General features: G+C 37.1%; 1 protein-coding gene across 1 annotated transcript in view; it reads left to right on the top strand.

The window, feature by feature from the left end:
• The window catches only part of LOC106053523 (uncharacterized), a 59,661-nt gene extending 37,130 nt beyond the window's left edge, over positions 1 to 22,531 (top strand). Inside the window, exons 12-19 of the mRNA XM_056041581.1 lie at positions 197 to 373; positions 2,427 to 2,565; positions 4,275 to 4,383; positions 8,521 to 8,593; positions 8,720 to 8,881; positions 9,710 to 9,852; positions 21,710 to 21,929; positions 22,130 to 22,531. Coding sequence (XP_055897556.1) covers positions 197 to 373; positions 2,427 to 2,565; positions 4,275 to 4,383; positions 8,521 to 8,593; positions 8,720 to 8,881; positions 9,710 to 9,852; positions 21,710 to 21,929; positions 22,130 to 22,375 — 1,269 coding nt within the window. The 3' untranslated portion in view covers positions 22,376 to 22,531. The remainder of the gene's footprint in view (positions 1 to 196; positions 374 to 2,426; positions 2,566 to 4,274; positions 4,384 to 8,520; positions 8,594 to 8,719; positions 8,882 to 9,709; positions 9,853 to 21,709; positions 21,930 to 22,129) is intronic.
• The last annotated feature ends 261 nt before the right edge of the window (positions 22,532 to 22,792 follow it).

The raw sequence follows: 22,792 nt of genomic DNA, 5'->3' as shown, positions 1-22,792 counted from the left end.
TGTGATTGATTGTTATGAACAAATAAGTTTGTATGTGATTGATTGTCATGAACAAGTAAGTGACTCTAGCTCCAGCTTGTGTGTAGATTTAGATTTCAAATCTCTTAACCTTGAGCCTAATTACTTAGCACCAATATTTTAAAAGCATTTGATTCTGAAACTAATAAAAACATTATTTTCTGCATGTATAAATCAGGACTGGCTAAATGTCCAGCTATTGTCCACTCAAGCTCTAATGACCAGTTTGACAACTGGACGAGATTGGCTTATGCAAATGGGCAGCTCCGCAGCAAGAAATGGACTGAAGATTCAATACTGTATGTCTTTACCTAGACATGCTTTACAGAGTTTAGAACTACCCGTTGTTACACAGGTTAGTGCTGCTACAGGTGCAGATTAGTGCTACTAGAGGTGCAGGTTAGTGCTGTTAGAGGTGCAGGTTAGTGATGCTACAGGTGCAGGTTAGTGCTGTTAGAAGTGCAGGTTAGTGCTGCTACAGGTTCAGGTTAGTGCTGCTAGTGGTGCAGGTTAGTGCTGCTACAGGTGCAGGTTAGTGCTGCTACAGGTGCAGGTTAGTGCTGCTAGGGGTGCAGGTTAGTGCTGCTACAGGTGCAGGTTAGTGCTGTTAGAAGTGCACGTTAGTGCTGCTACAGGTGCAGGTTAGTGCTGTTAGAGGTGCAGGTTAGTGCTGTTAGAGGTGCAGGTTAGTGCTGTTAGAGGTGCAGGTTAGTGCTGCTAGAGGTGCTGGTTAGTGCTGCTACATGTGCAGGTTAGTGCTGCTACAGGTGCAGGTTAGTGCTGCTACAGGTGCAGGTTAGTGCTGCTGTATGTGCAGATTAGTGCTACTAGGGGTGCAGATTAGTGCTGCTAGAGGTGCAGGTTATTGCTGCTAGAGGTGCAGATTAGTGTTGCTAGAGGTGCAGGCTAGTGCTGTTAGAGGTGCAGGTTAGTGCTGCTAGAGGTGCAGGTTAATGCTGCTAAAGATTAGGGTTAGTGCTGTTAGAGGTGCAGGTTAGTGCTGCTAGAGGGGCTAAGAGTTTCACACACTAATTTTCTCTAAAATCGTACACTATTTGCAATGTTTACGTAAAAATACTTTTGGTTTTGTGCTGTCTGTCCGTCTGTCAAGATTTCAAAACTCAATTCCCTACTAAAAACCCGATTTCCCCATCGTGTTGTTAATAGATGCAATGTGGTGTTTGGTTTAAAATATAATTTGTTTAAATAAACATTTACACACATTTTAAAACAAGATTCAAAATATTATAGTTTAGTAAGCAGATCCTGTGTATTCATGTAACTGTAAAGATATATATATATATATATATATATATATATATATATATATATATATATATATATAGAGAGAGAGAGAGAGAGAGAGAGAGAGAGAGAGAGAGAGTGCAAGAGCTTTACTGAGAGCGAGGGATTTATATATTTTTTTGTCTTTCAATTTCACATCATGCTATCTGACACTTGCTTCAATACATCTCACTTCCCCTGCTTCAATACATCAAACTCCACCTGCTCAATACATCACACTCCACCTGCTTCAGAACATCACACTCCACCTGCTTCAGAACATCACAATCCACCTGCTTCAATACATGACACTCACCCTGCTCAATACATCTCACTTCCCCTGCTTCAATACATCACAATCCACCTGCTTCAATACATCACACTTCACCTGCTTCAGAACATCACAATCCACCTGCTTCAATACATCACACTCCCCCTGCTTCAATACATCACAATCCACCTGCTTCAATACATCACACTTCACCTGCTCAATACATCACACTCCACCTGCTCAATACATCACACTCCCCCTGCTTCAGTACATCACAATCCACCTGCTTCAATACATCACACTTCACCTGCTCAATACATCACACTCCACCTGCTCAATACATCACACTCCCCCTGCTTCAGTACATCACACTCCCCCTGCTCAATACATCACACTCCACCTGCTCAATACATCACACTCCCCCTGCTCAATACATCACACTCCACCTGCTCAATACATCACACTTCACCTGCTCAATACATCACACTCCACCTGCTCAATACATCACACTCCACCTGCTCAATACATCACACTTCACCTGCTCAATACATCACACTCCACCTGCTCAATACATCACACTCCACCTGCTTCAATACATCACACTCCACCTACTCAATACATCACACTTCACCTGCTCAATACATCACACTTCCCCTGCTTCAATACATCACACTCCACCAGCTAAATACATCACACTTCCCCTGCTTGAATACATCACACTCCACCTGCTCAATACGTTACACTTCCCCTGCTTCAGTACATCACACTAAGCCTTATATACATCAGTTAACCTGCTATAATAAATATTAGACTTTATATATTGATGATGTTGAGAGCGGGTCTTATGTCCTAGATCCGAGTCTCCAATGATTATCACCTGAGTGAAGACCAGTGGAAAATAGGAGTTACTTCTCATCTGGCAGACGCGCTTGGAGTGGCTCCCTCGAAAGACACATTTTGGACTACTACAAAAGAGATAGGAAATAAATATAGTAAGATTAATATCAGAGAGTAACATTTGTTTACTATCATGTTACAATTTGTAAAAAGAAATATTATTATTGTATAGATTTTAACTAGGTATTTTATTCCATACTGTGCTGCGGGTCTTAGACATTTCCTTGATGACTGTCTGATTATCACTCAAATATTTTTAGAAAACTTAATTCATGGAAGTTTAAGGCCTATTATAACCAATGCCGACAAGATCAACGTCTAATCTTTCACCTCAAAACCGGGCACAACAGAATGAGACAACATATTTTCCGGAATCTCAAAATTAGAACCAGTGAAATCTGTCCATGTTGAGTGTCACCAGAGAAAGCTGATCACTTCATCCCCGGTCACTTCATCTCCTGGTCAATTCATCCCCTGGTCAATTCATCCTCTAATCCATCATATAATAATTGTAAAAAAGTATCAAATTAACAATATTTCATAATTTTTTTTACATGACAAAAAGAAATAACATTAATAAATAAGAATAGAATATAACTTTATTAAAAATATTTATAAAATTAATATCTATAGATATAGAGCTAATGTAAAAATTGTTTTACCGTGTTGATTGAAATTAATAAGATAGGCTTTTGATTGTAGGTACAGACGACAATCCATTGATTCCTATTGCTGTACATCATTTGTAATTTCTTGGCCAGTGTTTCATATTTCTTGAAGGCAGCGTTGATTAGAATAAATAAAACGTTCTATCGGGGTTTGAAATGACACTATTTAAGAAAAAACGATTGACCAATAAAGTGAAAGATGGACTTGAGGAGATAAGTTCTCAGCGACAAGATCAGAAGTAGTCTCATCGTTCTCAGCTCTCCAAAGATGTCCACTACTTCCACCACACCTTGGACTTGGATGATAAATTCTGATCGCATAGCGGCATGATCATAATTATTCTAATCGTACTTCTATTTCTCAAAAGATTTTCCCAACTTCCACCACACCTTGGCCTTTGGTCATTACATCACGCAATATGCGCAGGATAATATATTGACATCCCTTCAACAAACAGAAACCATATAACTAAATACAAACTCCGCATTACACTATATCTACTTATTGAAATATATTCTTTCATTTCTCCACAAGTCTGAAGAGAGTAGGGGGAACTACACTCTAATAACAAGACCAAAAATATCAAAAAGTATTCTAAATTAACATATTTATATATTAGAGGAAATGAGGGCTTAAAGGCAAAGCCTTAACAGGACAACTACACAATAACTAAGTCAAAAATAATTCATTGGGGATGAAATGACCGGGTATGAAATGAACGGTCATCATATTGGACTAGTCATCTGAACGCTTCAACATAATATTTAGAATGAGGAAGAAAAAGAAGAAGAAAGGCAATCGCCTAGCTTTCCCCCCGCCCTCTGCCTATTGGACGCAATCAAACCCCTCCCCCTCGCACACCCTTTCCAAGAAATAAAAAGTTTTCCAAATCAAAAGTTCTGTATTTGGTCTTGCTTGGAAAGTTAAAGGTTATGAACGTTTGAAATAAATTGATGACTATTGATGAGATGTTCATTTGTACTAGCCTCAAATCATCTAAGAATTCAATCTAATTAGAAACTACTAGACATCCATTACGTCACACTATGTTATTTGAATTAAAACTAAATTTAAATTAATATCACAATGAAACAGTTGACTTGAACTAACGGTAGACCAATGCTTGTATGTTTAGATAAAGAAGAAAAGAATCCAACATTACAGGTGGTTGTTTCTACATTAAGTAGAGGGCCAGTTGGACCTGGTGATGGAATCGGTCTAACAAATAGGTCTATATTAATGGGGTAAGTAGCTAAATATAAAAATACATTTATCTATAAACCTTACATAATTTGAAGTAAAAACAGATATTTCCAGATGCAACTAAAAAATCTGAAGTGGTCAAATGACAGGATATCATTAGAGCTGTCTGGTCTAACAAATGACAGGATAACATTAGAGCTGTGTGGTCTAACAAATGACAAGATAACATTAGAGCTGTGTGGTCTAACAAATGACAAGATAATATTAGAGCTGTGTGGTCTAACAAATGACAAGATAACATTAGAGCTGTGTGGTCTAACAAATGACAAGATAATATTAGAGCTGTGTGGTCTAACAAATGACAAGATAACATTAGAGCTGTGTGGTCTAACAAATGACAAGATAACATTAGAGCTGTGTGGTCTAACAAATGACAAGATAATATTAGAGCTGTGTGGTCTAACAAACGACAGGATAACATTAGAGCTGTGTGGTCTAACAAATGACAAGATAACATTAGAGCTGTGTGGTCTAACAAATGACAAGATAACATTAGAGCTGTGTGGTCTAACAAATGACAAGATAACATTAGAGCTGTGTGGTCTAACAAATGACAAGATAATATTAGAGCTGTGTGGTCTAACAAATGACAAGATAACATTAGAGCTGTGTGGTCTAACAAATGACAAGATAACATTAGAGCTGTGTGGTCTAACAAATGACAAGATAACATTAGAGCTGTGTGGTCTAACAAATGACAAGATAATATTAGAGCTGTGTGGTCTAACAAATGACAAGATAACATTAGAGCTGTGTGGTCTAACAAACGTCAGGATAACATTAGAGCTGTGTGGTCTAGCAAATGACAAGATAATATTAGAGCTGTGTGGTCTAACAAATGACAAGATATCATTAGAGCTGTCTGGTCTAACAAACGACAGGATAACATTAGAGTTGTGTGGTCTAACAAATGACAAGATAACATTAGAGCTGTGTGGTCTAACAAATGACAAGATAACATTAGAGCTGTGTGGTCTAACAAACGTCAGGATAACATTAGAGCTGTGTGGTCTAACAAATGACAAGATAACATTAGAGTTGTGTGGTCTAACAAATGACAAGATAACATTAGAGCTGTGTGGTCTAACAAATGACAAGATAACATTAGAGCTGTGTGGTCTAACAAATGACAAGATAACATTAGAGCTGTGTGGTCTAACAAATGACAAGATACCATTAGAGCTGTGTGGTCTAACAAATGACAAGATAACATTAGAGCTGTGTGGTCTAACAAATGACAAGATAATATTAGAGCTGTGTGGTCTAACAAATGACAAGATAACATTAGAGCTGTGTGGTCTAACAAATGACAAGATAACATTAGAGCTGTGTGGTCTAACAAATGACAAGATAACATTAGAGCTGTCTAACAAATGACAAGATAACATTAGAGCTGTGTGGTCTAACAAACGTCAGGATAACATTAGAGCTGTGTGGTCTAACAAATGACAAGATACCATTTATTAAGGGGACAAAAGCCTAAACATTTAACCATAGTTGGGAATAGTAAAGGATTATTTTCCCTTGTTTGTATCAAACAAAAAAAAAAATTATCAGTAATTAATTGACTAATTTTTAGCGGCCGTCCCGTTTAGATTTCAGAAACTAGAAGAGAAAATGAAAATCGGACATCATTTTAGATCATTCAAAGTTCTGATGTAACGGCTACTTTTTTCTCTTCCGAAAGTGAACCATCTAATTTTTTAAATTAGATATCCAAGCAGATTTTTCAAAAAAATTACACCAATTCTCAATGAAAAACTTCAGGGGAGGTAACTCTTTTTAAAAGGTCATGGACTTCTTCACTAATAAATCAAGCTTCGTTCATAGATTCGCTCATTGGTACAAAACATTTGCAACTAAGGTCACAGTGGTAAAAGTGTCAATGGATCATTATAAAATAAATTTTCCATTTATTAACTTAATCATTGAATAGAATAATGATTCAATTGATATTTTTTAAAAAGAATTTTGATACGAACTTCGTTTTAGTTATAAGTTTCAAAAATTACAAACTACTTTTTTGACATATCCACATTATAGGGTCCTGCACTTGACAGTCTAAATAAGACTAAATAGAGCTTGAGTTTTAGTTTTGAGCTTTTTCAAGATTCTAGATATAGATTTAGACTTAGATCTAGATATAGACTTAGATCTAACTCTAGATCTAGACTTAGAGACTTAGATCTATTTCTAGATCTAGACATAGACTTAGATATTGAATCTAGATTTAGATCTAAAACTTGGTCTAGATCTAGCTAGATCTATGTCTAGTTTGTATGACAATTGACAATGGAGATATTAATTTGTATTTGCGTGGGGAAAATCTTGTTGTCATCTGTAAATTAGGTCAAGAATTTTTTTTTCGTGTTGCCAATTTATCTTAGTTTGATAGAAGAATAAATCTTGTTTAGTTTCTCTTTATACAATGTGACATGGTATTCAATTTGAATGTATGGATAAGGTTAAAAAAATGATTTTTTTTTTAAAATATAACTGTACGCTAAATGAATATATGGAGATGTTGTGGCTGAGGGGTATAGCACTTTGAACTGATCACTTTGGGGGCCGATTTTGAGTTTGTGTTTCACAAAAACTGTCTTTGTAACCTTGTTTTTACTGATTCATGTCTTGTCTATACCAATGGATAAATGTGCAAAGCTTCAACTGATGCAAGAATAAGTTATGGGAGTAATAATGTGTAAACAAAATGTACCAAAGTAAGTTTATAGAAGCTTTGTAACATTTAAAAAAAAAAGGGTAAAACTAACCAAAGTTGCTCTATCTAGAATCTAAAATAGCTGAAAACTATGTGGGTGATGTGGTGATGCAAACTAAAAAAGTTTGTCATTGTACTAAAAAAAAAAAGGAGCATAAACATTTGAAAGCAGTTGTGTGTGTGTGTGTGTGTGTGTATGTTTTAAAAGATTAGAGAAAGTGTCGTTTAATTGTTTTGTTGTGGGCGGAAGGGGAGCGGATACGTCAAAGTAAGATTTTAATACACGGACCATAAGCATGTGTGTATGGGAGGGGTGGGGGGTTCGTTATAAAGCGGGTCTTTCAAGATTAATTGAAAGTATATGTCAGAGAAATTACGATGCGCTGAGTGAAAAAAATGGTGTTATAAAGAGAAAGAGAGAAAGAAAGAAAGTAAGAGAGAAGAAAAGAAAGTAAAAGAGAAGGAAAGAAAGTAAGAGAGAGAAGGAAAGAGATAAAGAGAGAGAAGAAAAGAAAGTAAGAGAAAAGGAAAGAAAGAGAGAGAGAAGTAAAGAAAGTAAGAGAGAAGGAAAGTAAGAGAGAAGAAATGAGATAAAGAGAGAGAGAAGAAAAGAAAGTAAGAGAGAAGAAAAGAAAGTAAGAGAGAAGGAAAGAGATAAAGAGAGAGAAGAAAAGAAAGTAAGAGAGAAAGAAAGAAAGTAAGAGAGAAAGAAAGAAAGTAAGAGAGAAAGAAAGAAAATAAGAGAGAAGAAAAGAAAGTAAGAGAAAAGAAAAGAAAAGAGAGAAAGAAAAGAAAGTAAGAGAGAAGGAAAGAAAGTAAGAGAGAAGGAAAGAAAGTAAGAGAAAAGAAAAGAAAAGAGAGAAAGAAAAGAAAGTAAGAGAGAAGGAAAGAAAGTAAGAGAGAAGGAAAGAAAGTAAGAGAGAAGGAAAGAAAGTAAGAGAAAAGAAAAGAAAAGAGAGAAAGAAAAGAAAGAAAGAGAGAAGGAAAGAAAGTAAGAGAGAAGAAAAGAAAGTAAGAGAGAAGAAAAGAAAGTAAGAGAGAAGAAAAGAAAGTAAGAGAGAAGAAAAGAAAGTAAGAAAGAAGGAAAGAAAGTAAGAGAGAGAAGAAAAGAGGTGTGCGTTTCATTTTATTGTAACAGAAATAAAAATTTAGTGGCCAAAAATAAAACATTAAAAATATGGTCCATTCATTGAATCTAAAAAAACGGAGGGGAATGTTTCAACCATAAAAGGCACTATAAAGCAAAGGAATAAGTCAACTGGCCTGGCCGGTGTAGTAGATCTATAGTTACAAAGTTGTTTCTTTAAACCAATATGTTTCTCTGGTTGATTCTATTCAGCTTCCATAAAAAAGAAAATAGCAAAGAAATCATTGGCACCTCCTTCCCTTTTATTTCCAGCTGTTGTAATGAAGACGGCCTGATTCTCAAACCTTTTAGACCTGCTACAGCTATAGATGATCAAATCCTTGAGGTAAACAAATGCAACAAATTTATTGATCTAGAAAACATTTCCATGTGGTATGATTATCGATAAAGAATTGAAAGAAATTCCACACATTAAAAAAAAAAGCATCAATTCATTGACTATTTCTCCTAGATGGCTTTCGCTGATGGTCAAGGTGCTAGAGGGGAAGTTTGGTCAACTTATTCCATAGTCAACGATCAAGTGTATGGAATCATCCTAGCAGCTGGTCTCACTGCTGACTACACAATTACAGCACAAAAACTTGGATTTCTGTCGCCCACACTTCCGTTTCAAGTAAGGAGACTTTTTTCCCCCAATTTACTTGTCACGTAAGACTTATTGATGAATTATTTTCTCTAAGACTCTATTGATCATTTTTTTTTTAAATGTAGTCATTTCTAAGTGGAAAGATCTGTATGTAGATAATATACCGCATTAAGTGACAAGAGAAAATGAATATGTGATACAACTCAGTGCAAAAAATAGTGTCGGTTTCAATTATCTAGTCTTTCCGTCTGTTTATCTGTCTGTCAGTCATCTATCTATCTATCCATTTATATGCCTTCTTTAAATCCAAATGACATAGTATCCTACCATTTTAAACTATTCATAGATGTTAATGAATCTGACAGATGTTTAAGCTTGCTCTAGGAAAACTTCTAAAAGTGTCTACAACTGTATACAGTTGACGATACAATAATCACGAGCGTTTCGGGATAACCCTAATTACATTGCACTTAGTCTCATCCTGTTTATTAACCCTTACAGTGCTGAGCTGTTTTACAATGAGTTCATAAAAAATGGAATGACAATTCTGATGTTTAGAGACTAAACTACCACACGCGTTTTAAGGGTTAAATATCAAAAACTCGAGCAGATCTCTTCAAGTTCAGTCCCGTAGTTTAAGTCAGTTTTATATAACCAGAAATGTTCGACAAGGAACCATTCTGATAATTCACCCAATTCTTTCAGAACATTTGAAACTGTGTTCAATGTTCTACTAATACGTGATATGCTGTACTATTTCTCTCGAGAATGTTTATTCTAAATGAAACCAAAGTAAAAGAGTTAATAGTCTAAGAACTCAAACCAAAAGGTTAATCTGGTCGTGTTGACGTTTAGTTTCAGCCAAGTGTCCTGTATTCAGCCAATGGAGTCTACGTCAATTTTAACTCCACCGATACATACACCATCAAGTCTGCTGACTGCAAAACAAATGGAGAAAACTTTTGTCTCTTCTACACAGCACCCATCTTTTATTTTGGGTAAGAACTTTCTTTTTTTTTTTCTAACATAGCATAATTTTAAATAAAGTTTTTATAATTCCTTTGTATAGCACAGGGGTTCTCAACCTGTGGGTCGCGACCCCTTTCGGGGTCGATGACGATTTGTCAGGGGTAGCCTAAAACCATCAAAAATATAAATTGTATTTTGTCTATTCTTCTATTGTGTGTGTGTTAGTGTGGGTTTGTGGCAGAGTGTGGGATTGTAAAAAGGGGTCGCCGAGCTTAATAGGTTGAGAACCTCTGGTATAGCACAATGTTCATGTTATAACATCCTAAGTGTACACTGGTCCTATCTCTTTTGTAGAGATTGGGGGATGGAAGGTTTTCATGAAGCATTGAGGCGCTCATCAAACACAACTCAGCTCTCATCAAACACAACTCAGCTCTCATCAAACACAACTCAGCTTTCATCAAACACAACTCAGCTCTCATCAAACACAACTCAGCTCTCATCAAACACAACTCAGCTCTCATCAAACACAACTCAGCTCTCATCAATAACAGCTCAGCTTTCATCAAACACAACTCAGCTCTCATCAATAACAGCTCAGCTTTCATCAAACACAACTCAGCTCTCATCAAACACAACTCAGCTTTCATCAAACACAACTCAGCTCTCATCAAACACAACTCAGCTTTCATCAAACACAACTGAGCTCTCATCAAACACAACTGAGCTCTCATCAATAACAGCTCAGCTTTCATCAAACACAACTCAGCTTTCATCAAACACAATTGAGCTCTCATCAAACAGAACTGAGCTCTCATCAATAACAGCTCAGCTTTCATCAAACACAACTCAGCTCTCATCAAACACAACTTAGCTCTCATCAAACACAACTCAGCTCTCATCAAACACAACTCAGCTTTCATCAAACATAACTCAGCTTTCATCAAACACAGCTCATCTCTCATCAAACACAACTCAACTCTCATCAAACACAACTCAGCTTTCATCAAACACAACTCAACTCTCATCAAACACAACTCAACTCTCATCAAACACAACTCAGCTCTCATCAAACACAACTCAGCTCTCATCAATAACAGCTCAGCTTTCATCATACACAACTCAGCTCTCATCAAACTCAACTTAGCTCTCGTCAAACACAACTCAGCTCTCATCAATAACAGCTCAGCTTTCATCATACACAACTCAGCTCTCATCAAACACAACTCAGCTCTCATCAATAACAGCTCAGCTTTCATCATACACAACTAAGCTCTCATCAAACACAACTCAGCTCTCATCAAACACAACTCAGCTCTCATCAATAACAGCTCAGCTTTCATCATACACAACTCAGCTCTCATCAAACTCAACTTAGCTCTCGTCAAACACAACTCAGCTTTCATCAAACACAACTAAGCTCTCATCAAACACAACTCAGCTCTCATCAAACACAACTCAGCTCTCATCATTAACAGCTCAGCATTCATCAAACACAACTCAGCTCTCATCAATAACAGCTCAGCTTTAATCATACACAACTCAGCTCTCATCAAACACAACTCAGATTTCATCAAACACAACTCAGCTCTCATCAAACACAACTCAGCTTTCATCAAACACAATTGAGCTCTCATCAAACAGAACTGAGCTCTCATCAATAACAGCTCAGCTTTCATCAAACACAACTCAGCTCTCATCAAACACAACTTAGCTCTCATCAAACACAACTCAGCTCTCATCAAACACAACTTAGCTCTCATCAAACACAACTCAGCTCTCATCAAACACAACTCAGCTTTCATCAAACACAACTCAGCTTTCATCAAACACAGCTCATCTCTCATCAAACACAACTCAGCTTTCATCAAACACAACTCAACTCTCATCAAACACAACTCAGCTTTCATCAAACACAACTCAACTCTCATCAAACACAACTCAACTCTCATCAAACACAACTCAGCTCTCATCAAACACAACTCAGCTCTCATCAATAACAGCTCAGCTTTCATCATACACAACTCAGCTCTCATCAAACTCAACTTAGCTCTCATCAAACACAACTCAGCTTTCATCAAACACAACTTAGCTCTCATCAAACACAACTCAGCTCTCATCAAACACAACTCAGCTCTCATCAAACACAACTCAGCTCTCATCAAACACAACTCAGCTCTCATCAAACACAACTCAGCTCTCATCAATAACAGCTCAGCTTTCATCAAACACAACTCAGCTCTCATCAATAACAGCTCAGCTTTCATCATACACAACTCAGCTCTCATCAAACACAACTCAGCTTTCATCGAACACAATTGAGCTCTCATCAAACACAACTTAGTTCTCATCAATAACAGCTCAGCTTTCATCAAACACAACTCAGCTCTCATCAATAACATCTCACATTTCATCATACACAACTCAGCTCTCATCAAACACAACTCAGCTTTCATCAAACACAACTCAGCTTTCATCATACACAACTCAGCTCTCATCAAACACAACTCAGCTCTCATCAAACACAATTCAGCTCTCATCAAACACAACTCAGCTCTCATCAAACACAACTCAGCTCTCATCAAACACAACTCAGCTTTCATCATACACAACTGAGCTTTCATCAAACACAACTCAGCTCTCATCAAACACAACTCAGCTTTCATCAAACACAACTCAGCTTTCATCAAACACAACTCAGCTCTCATCAAACACAACTCAGCTCTCATCAAACACAACTGAGCTCTCATCAATAACAGCTTAGCTTTCATCATACACAACTCAGCTCTCATCAAACTCAACTTAGCTCTCATCAAACACAACTCAGCTCTCATCAAACACAACTCAGCTCTCATCAAACACAACTCAGATTTCATGAAACACAGCTCAGCTCTCATCAAACACAACTCAGCTTTCATCAAACACAACTGAGCTCTCATCAAACACAACTGAGCTCTCATCAATAACAGCTCAGCTTTCATCAAACACAACTCAGCTTTCATCAAACACAATTGAGCTCTCATCAAACAGAACTGAGCTCTCATCAATAACAGCTCAGCTTTCATCAAACACAACTCAGCTCTCATCAAACACAACTTAGCTCTCATCAAACACAACTCAGCTCTCATCAAACACAACTCAGCTTTCATCAAACATAACTCAGCTTTCATCAAACACAGCTCATCTCTCATCAAACACAACTCAACTCTCATCAAACACAACTCAGCTTTCATCAAACACAACTCAACTCTCATCAAACACAACTCAACTCTCATCAAACACAACTCAGCTCTCATCAAACACAACTCAGCTCTCATCAATAACAGCTCAGCTTTCATCATACACAACTCAGCTCTCATCAAACTCAACTTAGCTCTCGTCAAACACAACTCAGCTCTCATCAATAACAGCTCAGCTTTCATCATACACAACTCAGCTCTCATCAAACACAACTCAGCTCTCATCAATAACAGCTCAGCTTTCATCATACACAACTAAGCTCTCATCAAACACAACTCAGCTCTCATCAAACACAACTCAGCTCTCATCAATAACAGCTCAGCTTTCATCATACACAACTCAGCTCTCATCAAACTCAACTTAGCTCTCGTCAAACACAACTCAGCTTTCATCAAACACAACTAAGCTCTCATCAAACACAACTCAGCTCTCATCAAACACAACTCAGCTCTCATCATTAACAGCTCAGCATTCATCAAACACAACTCAGCTCTCATCAATAACAGCTCAGCTTTAATCATACACAACTCAGCTCTCATCAAACACAACTCAGATTTCATCAAACACAACTCAGCTCTCATCAAACACAACTCAGCTTTCATCAAACACAATTGAGCTCTCATCAAACAGAACTGAGCTCTCATCAATAACAGCTCAGCTTTCATCAAACACAACTCAGCTCTCATCAAACACAACTTAGCTCTCATCAAACACAACTCAGCTCTCATCAAACACAACTTAGCTCTCATCAAACACAACTCAGCTCTCATCAAACACAACTCAGCTTTCATCAAACACAACTCAGCTTTCATCAAACACAGCTCATCTCTCATCAAACACAACTCAGCTTTCATCAAACACAACTCAACTCTCATCAAACACAACTCAGCTTTCATCAAACACAACTCAACTCTCATCAAACACAACTCAACTCTCATCAAACACAACTCAGCTCTCATCAAACACAACTCAGCTCTCATCAATAACAGCTCAGCTTTCATCATACACAACTCAGCTCTCATCAAACTCAACTTAGCTCTCATCAAACACAACTCAGCTTTCATCAAACACAACTTAGCTCTCATCAAACACAACTCAGCTCTCATCAAACACAACTCAGCTCTCATCAAACACAACTCAGCTCTCATCAAACACAACTCAGCTCTCATCAAACACAACTCAGCTCTCATCAATAACAGCTCAGCTTTCATCAAACACAACTCAGCTCTCATCAATAACAGCTCAGCTTTCATCATACACAACTCAGCTCTCATCAAACACAACTCAGCTTTCATCGAACACAATTGAGCTCTCATCAAACACAACTTAGTTCTCATCAATAACAGCTCAGCTTTCATCAAACACAACTCAGCTCTCATCAATAACATCTCACATTTCATCATACACAACTCAGCTCTCATCAAACACAACTCAGCTTTCATCAAACACAACTCAGCTTTCATCATACACAACTCAGCTCTCATCAAACACAACTCAGCTCTCATCAAACACAATTCAGCTCTCATCAAACACAACTCAGCTCTCATCAAACACAACTCAGCTCTCATCAAACACAACTCAGCTTTCATCATACACAACTGAGCTTTCATCAAACACAACTCAGCTCTCATCAAACACAACTCAGCTTTCATCAAACACAACTCAGCTTTCATCAAACACAACTCAGCTCTCATCAAACACAACTCAGCTCTCATCAAACACAACTGAGCTCTCATCAATAACAGCTTAGCTTTCATCATACACAACTCAGCTCTCATCAAACTCAACTTAGCTCTCATCAAACACAACTCAGCTCTCATCAAACACAACTCAGCTCTCATCAAACACAACTCAGATTTCATGAAACACAGCTCAGCTCTCATCAAACACAACTCAGCTTTCATCAAACACAACTCAACTCTCATCAAACACAACTCAGCTTTCATCAAACACAACTCAACTCTCATCAAACACAACTCAACTCTCATCAAACACAACTCAGCTCTCATCAATAACAGCTCAGCTCTCATCAATCACAACTCAGCTCTCAACAAACACAACTCAGCTCTCATCAAACACAACTCAGCTTTCATCAAACACAACTCAACTCTCATCAAACACAACTCAGCTTTCATCAAACACAACTCACTCTCATCAAACACAACTCAGCTCTCATCAAACACAACTCATCTCTCATCAATAACAGCTCAGCTTTCATCAAACACAACTCAGCTGTCATCAATAACAGCTCAGCTTTCATCATACACAACTCAGCTCTCATGAAACACAACTCAGCTTTCATCAAACACAACTCAGCTCTCATCAAACACAACTCAGCTTTCATCAAACACAACTGAGCTCTCATCAAACACAACTCAGCTCTCATCAATAACAGCTCAGATTTCATCAAACACAACTCAGCTCTCATCAATAACATCTCAGCTTTCATCAAACACAACTCAGCTCTCATCAAACACAACTCAGCTTTCATCAAACACAACTCAGCTTTCATCAAACACAACTCAGCTCTCATCAAACACAACTCAGCTCTCATCAAACACAACTCAGCTCTCATCATACACAACTCGGCTCTCATCAATTACAACTCAGCTCTCATCAAACACAACTCAGCTTTCATCATACACAACTCAGCTCTCATCAAACACAACTCAGCTCTCATCAATAACATCTCAGCTTTCATCATACACAACTCAGCTCTCATCAAACACAACTCAGCTTTCATCAAACACAACTCAGCTTTCATCAAACACAACTCAGCTCTCATCAAACACAACTCAGCTCTCATCAAACACAACTTAGCTCTCATCAAACACAACTCAGCTCTCATCCAACACAACTCAGCTCTCATCAAACACAACTCAGCTCTCATCAAACACAGCTCAGCTCGAGTTTAGATTCGCCACTCTAATATCCTCAGAAGATATCTTTCTGTTGTACACAGCATCTTCTACTTTGGGCTTTAAAGAGATAACATTCTGCGCCTTACCCCCCTTTCAACCTAGTCAACTTTTACGTCCTCATTGCCATGGACTAGGAGTAGACAATGTAAATAAGATCCACACCTTCTTCTTCATTTATATTTCTACTTGCTAAGTTTTTAAAATGCATTCTCTTTAATAAATAACTATTTGTACCCAATATTTTGCACAAATTTATGTATATATCTATACTATTTATACTATAAAGTATAAAGTAAGGCGTATGTATGTGACGAATAGAAATCAAAACCGCTTGACCAATCTTGTCCGACTCTATTAAAGCTATAGTATTTATGGATCTAGGCCATGTTTACAATGTTGACATGAGAAAAGATCGAAAGGATATAGATCTATATATAATTTTAAGAAATACACTTTGCGCAGATAGTTTTTTTACTTTGACACATGAAAATACAAAAAAAAAGGTCCCTTGATTTCATTATATAATAAAATTAACCTTCAGATTTGTGTTTCAAAACCATTTTTTTTTAATTAGTTCCTTATATCTGTGACTACAAATTTCCTGACGAACATTCTTTCATTAGACAATATCGTAATGTTACACATCTTTCCATGCCTAGGTCTAAAACTCGTTTTCGCAAAATTAATTTTATTTTCGTAGCGAAAGAGAAAAAACTTGAAAGAATTATTAGCTAAGTTTAACATACATCTAAATCCAATCCACTAGATTAGTAAACACAAACTTAGACCCGCAGGCCGCGGGTAATGTCAGGGTAGTATATATATATATATAGATATATATAGATAGATAGAGAGAGAGAGAGAGACCGAGACAGAGAGAGAGAAAGAGAGAGAGAAAGAGAGAGATACATATATATATATATATATATATATATATATATATATATATATATATTGTAAATTATGATCTAGGTTCACAGTCAGCAATAAACAAACAACAACCATTAGTGTCATGGCGGAGAATGATACTTTATTATATTGAACGCGTGCACCTTTGCGCACCATATCAACATCCCCTTTTCTTTAAAAAAAAATTTAAAAAAAAAAAAAACATTTCGGGGAGTATCATAGAAAAAAAAAAAACAACAACAACATAAACAACTAAACGTAACATACATGTATACGCTTCAATCAATATGAAACATATCACATTTAAAAATCAACATTCAATAGTTCATTAAGACACATAGTCATTGAATCTTGTCGGTTTCTTCAACTGATCCCTTGGTCGCAGGGAATGATCAGTTGATGAGTGGCGAACGTGTTGATCCTGAGTTCTATTGTCCTGTATGTTGTTATCAGTATCGGGAAATATATCTTCTTCTGTTTCTCTGTTCGGGTTAATATGCACTCTGTTTCTTTGGTACACTGCACCATTGTCACCTCGAATAATGTAAGCTCTCTGATTGACTTGAGACTGGATTCTTCCACGTCTCCATGTAGGGTCATTAGGAGATTGGAAATAGACCATCTGTCCAGTTTTCAGCTGACTTAAATTTCTTGACCTCTTATCATAAGATGTTTTTACACTCATCTGACGTTTTTCTTTCCTTCTCATAATGTTCTCTTGACATGTAGAAATCTTAATGTTACTCCTTTTGTTTGGTATCAGTGTTCGAGTCATCCGACCAAAAAACATCTGAACTGGGCTTAGATTTGTGTCTTGCCTTGGAGTATTTCTAAATTCCAGAAGAGCTTCATAAGCATCTGACTTTGATTCTCTAGATTTTTTCATTATGTTCTTCAAAATTTTAACTGCTGACTCAGCTTTTCCATTGGATTGATGGTGTCCTGGAGAAGATTTCAAATGAGTCACTCCCCATTCCATCATAAATTTGGAAAAATATTCCGATGTGAACTGAGGTCCGCTATACAAACTTTGGGCACCCCATATCTTGCAAATAAAACTTTCAGTTTCTTTATAATTGCGTGTGTTGTTGTCAACTGCATGTTTTCTACCTCTATGAAATTTGAATAATAGTCCACTATGGCTAGATATTGTTGGTCACACATTTGAAATAAATCAATTCCAATCTTTTCCCACGGATTAGAACCTATTTCGTGATGATCTCTCTGGTTTGCTGGTTTATTTTTCTGACAAATGTAGCATGAGTTGGCTATTTCCTGTATTCGAGCTGATAATCCAGGCCAGAAAACTGTTTCTTTTGCTCTTCTTTTCATTGAGTCTACTCCCAGATGTGCTGCATGGAGTTTTTCTTCTATTTCCTTGCGAAGTGATATCGGTATGATTATTTGTTCTCCTTTCAACAGGAGTCCGTCTTCGTATGTTAACATGTCTCTTAGTGAAAAATATTGTTTGAGTTCAGGTAAACTATTATGTTTGTCTGGCCATCCATTTAGGATATACTGAATAAGTGTTTGCATTGTTCTATCTTTCTCTGTCTCGATTCTGACTTTCTCCAGCACTGCATCTGGTATTGCCAGTCCGACTGTATTGACACAAACATCAGGGATATCACTCTTTTCCTCTGATGGGTCTCTACTCAAAGTATCAACTATGAACAAATTTTTGCCTTTGACATATTGAAACTGGATATCGTAACGATAAAGACGCATCATTAGACTTTGTAGCCTTCTCGGAGCAGAACTGAGTGGTTTTTGAAGGATGTTTTCCAGTGGTTTATGGTCATTCTGAACTATAACTGTCCTGCCATACGTATACTGGTCAAAACGTTCCAAACCAACAACCACTGCTAACAATTCTTTTTCAATCTGTGCCCATCTTTTCTGAGTATCAGTTAATGATCTAGAAGCATATGCTATTGGACTGCCATCTTGTAATAACGCTGCTCCTAACCCATTTTGGCTACTATCTGCTTGTAATGTAAGCTCTTTGTTAGGGTCAAAATATATCAATGTGCCATAAGTCGATATTTTCTGTTTTATCTTGTTGAAAGCTCGTGTGCATTGATCAGACCAAACAAATGGTGTGTTCTTTCTGATCAACTCTGTTATGGGCTGTAAATATGTCGACAAATCTGGAACAAATCTTGCAAGATATTGAACCATGCCACAGAATCTTCGGACTGATGAAATATCTTTTGGAGCATTCAAACTCAAAATCGCAGATACTTTGTTCGGGTCTGGTTTTATTCCTGCTTCTGTAATAATATGACCCAAAAAATTAATCTCAGCTGTTCTAAAAACAGACTTTTCATGGTTCAGTTTAATCTTCTTTTCTTGACATCTCTTCATCAGCTCTCTTAGGTTAATATCATGATTTCTGAGTGCTTCTTCTTTCGTTCTTCCTCTTCCTACCACTATAATATCATCAACGTAATTGAAACAGCCTTTCAGTCCTTCTAGTGCTAGATTTAATCGTCTCTGAAAAATTTCTGAACTCACTTTCAGTCCAAATGGTAATCGTTTCCATTTGTATCTACCAAAATGGGTTATCATTGCTGTCAAATTAGATGACGCTGTGTCTAGTCTGACATGCCAGAAAGCTTCTTGCACATCCAATTTGCTGAATATTTTGGCATCGTTCAAATCTGCCAATATGTCATCTAAAGTAGCAAGATTATAGAATTCCCTTAGTAAAACTTTATTCAGGGCTTGTGGATCTATGCAGATCCTAATTTTTCCATTAGCTTTTTCCACAATTGCCATCTGACTCACCCACTCTGTAGGCTCTATCACTGGTTCTATGATTCCTCTCTGCACTAGGGTCTTTAACTCCTCCTTAACTCTTTCTTGTAAAGCAATAGGGATCTTTCTACACGGAGGAACCTTGGGCTTAATGCTGCTATCAATCTTTAAAGACACTTCTCCTAAGTCACCCAAATCACCAGTAAACTTTGGACTATAGTCTTCTTCTTGGTTATTCACTACTGATGCTATGAACCTATCTTTATTGACTTTAATTAACTTCATTCTTGTTAAAGTTTCATGACCTAGAAGGCATGCTAGATTATTTGGTACAACTATATATTCCACCTCAAATGTTTCGTTAGTTTTCTCATTTCTCGTCGTTAGAGTGGCTTTCCCTATGGGTCTCATTTCAGTCTTATTCCACATTAGTAATCTTTGCGTTGCCTTTTCTATCTGATTCTTTTTTACGTATTTTTCCTGGATGGTATTTACATCAGCTCCACTATCCATTTGAAACCTTACACGGTGACCATTTACTGTCATAACTGCTGTCATCCTTTTCGTTTTGTGGTTCTCCAAAGACATCACCCATTCATTTTTTACCATCATGACATTATCTCTTGTGTCCGACTGTAGCTGTCTTTCATCGTTAGACATATCATCTGACACCTGCTGAATTTTCTTTTTGCACATCACAGCAAAATGATGTCTCCCCTTGCATGCTAGGCACATTTTACCCCATGCAGGGCACTTTGCTTTAATGTATTCGTGAATCCTTCCACAATACCTGCATTTACCTTTCTGAATGTTTGTTCTTGAAGGTGTTGATACTTTCTCAATGATTGGAGGATCGGCTTGTATTTGTCTCAACTGTTTGTTGGCGGTCTCGTATGCTCTGCAAATATCTCTGCACCTTTCCAATGTGAGACTACTATCTTGTAGCAATTTCATTTTGAGGCATTCATGTCTAATACCAAGAACTACTCTGTCTCTAATCAAGCTATCTTCCAGGCGTTCAAAACTACACGTTTTTGCTAGTCTTCTCAGATTTGTTATGTACTTTTCAATGTCCTCGCCTTCTTGCTGTTCACGCGTATTGAACACATAGCGCTCATAAGTATCATTCGTTTTTCCAATGCAAAAACTTTCAAATTTGTTCACTATTTCTTCCATCTTTCTTTCTTTTCCCTTCTCAATTTCAAGACCATCATATATGTCCATCGCTTTTGTTCCTATAATTGTTAGAAAGGTGGCCACTCTGACCTCCTCTGATTCTTCCGACAATTTAATGGCTAACTCATAGTTTCACCAGCTCCGGTGAAACTTTTGCCAATTAGCGGCCATGTTTCCTTCTACCTCGAGCGGCTCGGGTACAGGAAGGAAATTTCTAGCTGCCATTGCACGGCGTAGCCTTGAATTGTTGTCTATTTATTATTGCAAACAATTAACCTTTATATACTGATTAATGATTACCTCTGATCATTAATATACCGCTGCCACCATGTTAATTATGATCTAGGTTCACAGTCAGCAATAAACAAACAACAACCATTAGTGTCATGGCGGAGAATGATACTTTATTATATTGAACGCGTGCACCTTTGCGCACCATATCAACATATATCATTATCAGTAGGCCTATTTCCATGTACGTAGTAGAGTCTCCCAAACTTTGCGGCCATCAGTTAACAAGAATGTCATGTGGCCAGAAAAACTATCTTTCCTTTTCTCGATTAATGTCGGCGCATTTTTTGAATGTGCTTTTAAAATCAAAAACCCTCTGGAGGAAAGTTTGAAACCTAAAAAAAGTTTTACTACGTTCATAGAATTCGGTGACTTGCAGTTTTCTTTAGTTTTAAATTGAAGAGCGGTTAAAACTCAAAATTTAATTTTGTGAGGGGCTTGTACCCCGAAAACCCTATGGCTACGCCCATGATATACATATAATGGAGAGAGAGAGAGAGAGAGAGAGAGAGAGAGAGAGAGGGTATTCACTATTCAGTTCTTTGTTTTTTATTCTATTCCAAACGCATTCTTTGATAATCTACTGCAGATCCCAGCCAATCGTATTACTTGGAGATTTAACCAAGTGGGTTCCAATGTCAGGTCTTAGGGTTGTCAATGTCTGGCAATCCTTGTTTGATGTGACTCTAGCAGTCAGAGGCAGGTCAGGGGACGTGGTCCAGTTTACATTTACCTTGTCTGGCAAGCAACAAGTTCAACAAAGTCAAGTCAACTCTAATGGATGTGCATTTGTTCTCATTGATCAATTTGTAAGTTCGAGTTGAGTTGTTCAGTCTAGATCTCTCATAATTTCCTGATTGGTTCAACTAAACTATTCAAATGCTATTTAAACTCAAAATGTATTTGAAATATGAAGAGCAAAAATGTGTGTGTATGTGTACTTCTGTGTCAGTGTTTACGTGAGTGAATTGAGTCTTTACGTTAATGAATTCAACTATTTTATCTACAGGGTAATTCTACAATTAGAAACGAGACAATAAATTACAATTGTAGATTTAAACCTCTACCTGGTACAACCTCCCAGCCTGTATCTACACCAGTTACAACATCGGCAACAACTCATGCTACCAGTGGTGCGTGTGAAAACCTCCATTTTAACATGCCTGCAGTATTTCTCATTTTGTGTTTACATTTTTTGACCCAGAAGTTCTTTGAAACGTTCGGGTCAACCAATCAAATCTTTGTTCATGTTTAGCTTGGTAGAAGAACTCAACCAATGGAGTATCTCATAGGTACTACATTTGTTATCTAGCTCCCTGGTAAAAACACAGGATATTTTAACATTTATGTAAATAATGGTTGTAATCACCCAAAAATAGTATTGTCTGAAATTAAAACAAACTATCACTCATGTTTATTTGTTTTTCTAATTTTCTATTTACAATTTTTACTGATTGTTTTTATAGATGTGTGAACAGTTTCTTATTGGTCATTTGAATCTTGAACTAATAGAGTCACTTGCATCTTATATCTTGTTGGTCAGCAAAGACTTCGTAGTGAAAAGTTGCTTGTTTGTTCTCCTGGTCAATACCTCCCATTAAAGCCCCTCCCATGTTTGAATGTGAGTTTCTACAAATGTTGTGATGCTCTTTCTAGCCATCGGAGTATGAAA

The sequence above is a fragment of the Biomphalaria glabrata genome, chromosome 9 (genome assembly GCF_947242115.1).
Source record: "Biomphalaria glabrata chromosome 9, xgBioGlab47.1, whole genome shotgun sequence".
Taxonomy (NCBI): Eukaryota; Metazoa; Mollusca; class Gastropoda; family Planorbidae; genus Biomphalaria; species Biomphalaria glabrata.
Note: the sequence above shows the minus strand (reverse complement) of the source record. Positions and strands in the feature narration are given on the sequence as shown.